This window comes from Limulus polyphemus, unplaced genomic scaffold (assembly GCF_000517525.1).
Source record: "Limulus polyphemus unplaced genomic scaffold, Limulus_polyphemus-2.1.2 Scaffold4721, whole genome shotgun sequence".
In the NCBI taxonomy this organism is placed as follows: Eukaryota; Metazoa; Arthropoda; class Merostomata; order Xiphosura; family Limulidae; genus Limulus; species Limulus polyphemus.
Window position 1 is genome coordinate 63190 of NW_013670331.1, and position 5620 is coordinate 68809.

At 32.8% G+C, this 5620-nt stretch overlaps 1 protein-coding gene across 1 annotated transcript in view; it reads left to right on the forward strand.

The window, feature by feature from the left end:
* Positions 1-5620, forward strand: part of LOC111088913 — a gene marked incomplete at its 5' end in the record, with an annotated part of 68226 nt that overhangs the window by 61388 nt on the left and 1218 nt on the right. Inside the window, one exon of the mRNA XM_022400212.1 lies at positions 2754-2932. Within this exon, the coding sequence (XP_022255920.1) occupies positions 2754-2932 (179 nt within the window). The remainder of the gene's footprint in view (positions 1-2753; positions 2933-5620) is intronic.

Genomic DNA, 5620 nt, shown 5'->3' on the forward strand with positions numbered 1-5620 from the left:
CAAACAAACAAACAAACTAATGCTATTACCAATATTTCAGGAATGTGTCTTAAATATGAATAACAATAATATATTTGCTCATGTCTTCCCTGTTACTAGTACGAGTTTCTTCATGTAATCGTATCTATTGTTTGTAAAATAATTGTCACAATGAATGTGATCATTTTGGGCATTTTGATGCAAAGGTGTTTTTTTTTACATCCTCTTGTTTTAAACAAAAAATAATTGGAATTTATAATATTTTATTAATGAAAAGGCTATAATCACTGTTGTAAAATAATGTTAGTTAACCCCCCCCCAAGATTTATGTAAATTAGTCATCCGATGATCCGGCGTGTGATTTAAAATGCAAATTATTGATCATTTATCGCATGCTCGTAAATGGACACTTGGTTTTAGATCTTTACAGCACAAGAAGTGTCACTTGAACATTCGCGTTTTTAATGTGTCGAGGCACTTGACGACACATCACCAAAGAACATTCTATGCATGCTCCATCTGACGGAAATCCAGAGAACTTGCAGGTCTCTCCATTCTGTAAAATTCCCTCTTTTTCACCAACTAATTTCAAGCTAGGACTAATTGAACCAACATATAAGAGTATAAATGTGGTAACATTTGGCTACTATAATGTGTGGCGATTGGTCGATACGTCTGACAATGCTTATTTCTTCCCATACCATATGTATACCGTTGTAATATTTGTTATGTGTGAAAGAAAATGGGACTGGATCTGATTCCATATTCTTTTCAAATGAATATACACGTCTTATCTTGTGGCAGTGTGAAGTGTGAATCAAGTGTTTATAATATTAGTCCTTGTGTCTTTGGTCCACTAGACGAGGTGTTTAGTGTCTAGCTGTTAATGGAATGCTTTTCTCAGACGCTTTACAGACGGGCCTTCTCTAGAATGTCTGTATTTGTACATATTACAATATATACGTATCTGTACACATGTCGTAATGTATGTATCTGTACACACGTCATAATATATGCATGTATTTGTTTACATGTCATAATATATGTATGTTTCTCTATACATACCACAATGTATGTGTCTATACATTTGTCACAATTTATTTACTTGTACACATGTCACAATAATATTTACCTATGTATGTGTCTGTACACATGTCACAATGTATGTATGTGTTAATAATGTTGACATTTATATATCTTTGTATTTTTCAGTTTGTGTTCAAGTAATAGGAATATTAACAACTATTATCGACTTGTGATAAGCTTTCCTAGGACTGTTTATTTCAGGATAAATTAAGTAATATACCAATATGTTACAGGTCAGTTGCTAATGTCCACACCTCGTGGAACTGTCACATGTCAGCAGGGACACAGTATTTTGGGATGATGCTTATTGGATCTTCTTCATCCAAAAAAATAGATCTATGATTCTTCTGACGATTCTGTGTTCAGCTAGTAAAGTCGTCATGCCAGTCCTTGTTCGTACCTCAGCATGATGTCACGTTATTGAAACCACCTAATTGTGTCTTCTTTACATCTAATTATGACCTACGAACAATTTGATTCACTTTAAACTCTGAGATGTATTTCGAAGTAGCAAGTGTGACAAGATTATATGAGGCCATTGCATAAAGTATAAACTGGTTAGCAAATCATTTGTACTTCAGATCACAAACTGATCATTAGATTGCTGATTTGTATAACAATGAACTGAAGGGGGCGATTGCCATTTTCATTATTTGATAACAGCTGTAATACATATATTTAAAATTCCAAATTGTTCTGTAATTGTTTTAAACGACTTTTTCGGAAATGGTTACATCGGGAAAATATTTATTCTATCGAAACTAAAAAACGTAGACAAAAAGAGGACAAATGACTACTACATACGAGACCATATAATTATATGAAATACCAATTATTTATCAAAAATTTATTCAAATGTGAAAATAAGTTAAACATTTTTGTAACATGTAAGGAAAAAAAAAAGATCGATTTATCTAGTTACCCTCGCCCCCGGAGAGGGGGGGGCGAGAATATTGGAAATTTTACACAAGATGGGAAGTCACTGGGACAATAATCCCTAAATTTGGTCAAGATCCAAATCCGGGGGGGATAAGATATTTTCGTTGTTTGGGGTTAATAACTTTGTAAAGTGTAATCGGATTTGAACCAAATTTCATGGGAACATTTAGGTTGAGACTCCTCATGAGACTACAAAAAATGATCCAAATCGTTGATCATTCTGGATCGGAGAAGGATTTTTTTTGAGTTTCCAATGTAGAAATTAGACGTTATCTAATATAAACGCATGCAATCTCCAAATGGATTTGGTTTGTTTTGAATTTCGCGCAAATCTAGCCGTCCCTAATTTGGCAGTGAAAAACTGGAGGGAAGGCAGTTAGTTATCACCACCCACTGCCAACTCTTGGGCTACTCTTTTACCAACGAATAGTGGGATTGATCGTCACATTGTGACGTCCCAACGGTTGAAAGGGCGAGCATAATTAGTGGAACGGGGATTCGAACTCGTGGCTTTCAGATTACGAGTCAAGCGCCCTAACCACCTAACCATGCCGGGCCGACTGAGAGAGAGCTGGAAGAATTCAAGTTTACTTAGTAATTAACTGACCGTTAGATGTCGTTATTAAAAAATCATAGTTTTCTTCACTTGAATAGGATCTGCGAAGCGAGGGATGCAATAGATATTCAAAACTGTGTTAAGAAAAATAATTATAATTCCAAGTGTCCTGTTTTCTTAATTTTACATACAGGTCCCACGTGTGTCAGTATAGCAAACACGTTGACAGTTCAGCTTGGAAGAGAACCTGATCTTATACCTGATGACGTATTAACCTTTCTGCCTGGTAACGGACTTTACAACCGAGACGTTCCTCCAGAATTAGGGTTAGAAGCTACTGGAACGGTTACAGTAAAAGAGGCAGACAGTCCGGTAAGTCATGTTCTACATTATGTTACACTACTAACATCTTCATACCAAATGTGCTAGATTCTGTTAGACTAACAAGTTTCAACAGAAAATACGCTACATTTTGTTACAATAGTAATTTCTTTGCACAAAATGCGTTACGTAATATTAAACACGTCATTTCTAAGCAGAAAATGAGTTACATATAGTTAAAATTTTCATTTCTTTACCCAAAATGCGTTACATAAATTTAAACGTGATTTATTGGTACAAAATGCGTTACATAAAGTTAAACTCGTGAATTTGTAGTACAGAATGAGTTACATAAATTTAAACTCGTCATTTCTTGGTACAAAATGCGTTACATAATGTTAAACTCGGGATACTTTGGCATAAAATGCGTTGGATAAAGTTAAAGTTTTGATTTCTTAATTGAAAATGCGTTACATAAATTAAATTTGTGATTTTTGACAGACAATGCGTTACATAAAGTAAAAGTCGTGATTTCTTGGTAGAAAATGCGTTACATATTGTTAAGCTCGTGATATCTTGGTACAAAATGCGTTACATATTGTTAGCTTGTGATTTCGTGGCAGAGAATGCGTTACAAAATGTTAAATTTATGATATTTGACACAGAATACGTTACATAAATATACACTCATGATTTCTTGGCACAAAATGCGTTACATAATGTTACAGTTGTGGTTTTTGACAGAAAATGCGTTATATGAAGTTAAACTCGTGAATTTTGATACAAAATTTGTTACATAATATTAAACTCGTTCATTCTATGAAGGAAATGCGTTATACAAATTCAAACTCTTGATTTCTTGACTGAGAATGCATTACATAATGTCTAAGTCATACATTTTTCGTACAGACTGCGTTACATAATGTTAAATTCATTATTTCTGACACAGAATGCATTACATAATTCGTGAATTTTTAGTACAGAATGTGTTAAATAATGTTAAACTCGTGATTTCTTGGTAATAATGCGTTACATATTCTTAAATTCGTGATTTCTTGGCTGAGAATGCATTACATAATGTTTAATTCGTGAATTTTTAGTACAGAATGCGTTACATAAATATCAACTCGTGATTTTGTAGTATAGAATGAGTTACATAAATATTAAAATCGTGATTTCTTGGCAGAGAATGCGTTACGTAATGTTAAATTGATTATTTTTGACACAGAATGCATTACAAATTACTCGTGATTTTTCATAAAACTTCGTTAGAAAAAGTTGAAGTCTTGATTTTTGATACAAAATGCGTTACATAATCTCTAAGTCTTAAATATGTAGTTGAAAATGCGTTACATAAAGTGAAACTCGTGATTTCTTGGTACGAAATGCGTTATATAATGTTAAACTCCTGATTTCTTGGCACACAGTGCATTACGTAATATTAAACTCGTGATTTTTGGTAGAAAATATGTTACATAATGTTAAACCCGTGAATTATATGACGGAAATGCGTTATACAACTTAAAACTCATTATTTCTTTGTACAAAATGCATTACGTAATGTGAATCTATCGATATATTGGTACAAAATGCGTTACATAATGTTAAACTCGTGATTTCCTGTTATATAATATTAAATTCATGATTTCTTGGCATAAAATGCATGTTGTAATGTTAAATTCAATATTTTTGACACAGAATGCCTTACAAATGCTATACTCGTGATTTTTACAGAAAATTCGTTACATAAAGTGAAACTTGATTTTTGACACAAAATGCGTTACATAATGTCGAACTCTTGAATTTGTAGTACAAAATGCGTTACATAAAGTGAAACTCGTGATTTCTTGGTACAAAATGCGTTACATAATGTTTACTCGTGACTTCTTGTTACACAATCTTAAATTTGTTATTTCTTGGCACAGAATGCGTCACGTAATCTTAAAATTGTGATATGTTGACAGAGAATGCATTACTTAATGTTAATTTCATGATTATGACATAGAATACGTTACATAATGTTACAGATGTCATTTTTGACAGAAAATGCGTTACATAAGGTTAAACTCGTGATTTCTTGTTACAAAACGCGTTACATAATATCTAATTTGTGAAATTTTACTACAGAATATGTTACATAAATTCAATCTCGTGATTTCTTGGCAGAGAATGCGATACAAAATGTTAAATTCATGATTTTTGACACATAATGCGTCACATAATGTTAAACTTTAATGGCACACAGTGCATTACGTAATATTAAACTCGTGATTTTTTGGTATAAAATGCGTTACATAAAGTTAAAGTCGTGATTTCTTGGCACAGAATGCATTACATAATGTTTAACTCGTGAAGTTTTCGTACGGAATGCGTTACGTAATCTTAAAATCGTGATTTCTTGGCAGAGAATGTGTTACATAACGTTAATTCGTGATTTTTGATACAGAATGCGTCACATAATGTTAAACTCGTCATTTCTTGGCACACTGTGCATTTCGTAATATAAACTCGTGATTTTTTTGTAGAAAATGCGTTACATAATGTTAAACTCATCAATCATATGATGGAAATGCGTTATACAAATCTAAACTCCTTATTTCTTGGTACAAAATGCATTACATAATGTGAATATCTCGACATATTGGTACAAAAATGCGTTACATAATGTTGACCTCGTGACTCCTTGGTACAGAATGCGTCACATATTCTTAAATTCGTGATTTCTTTGGTGAGAATGCA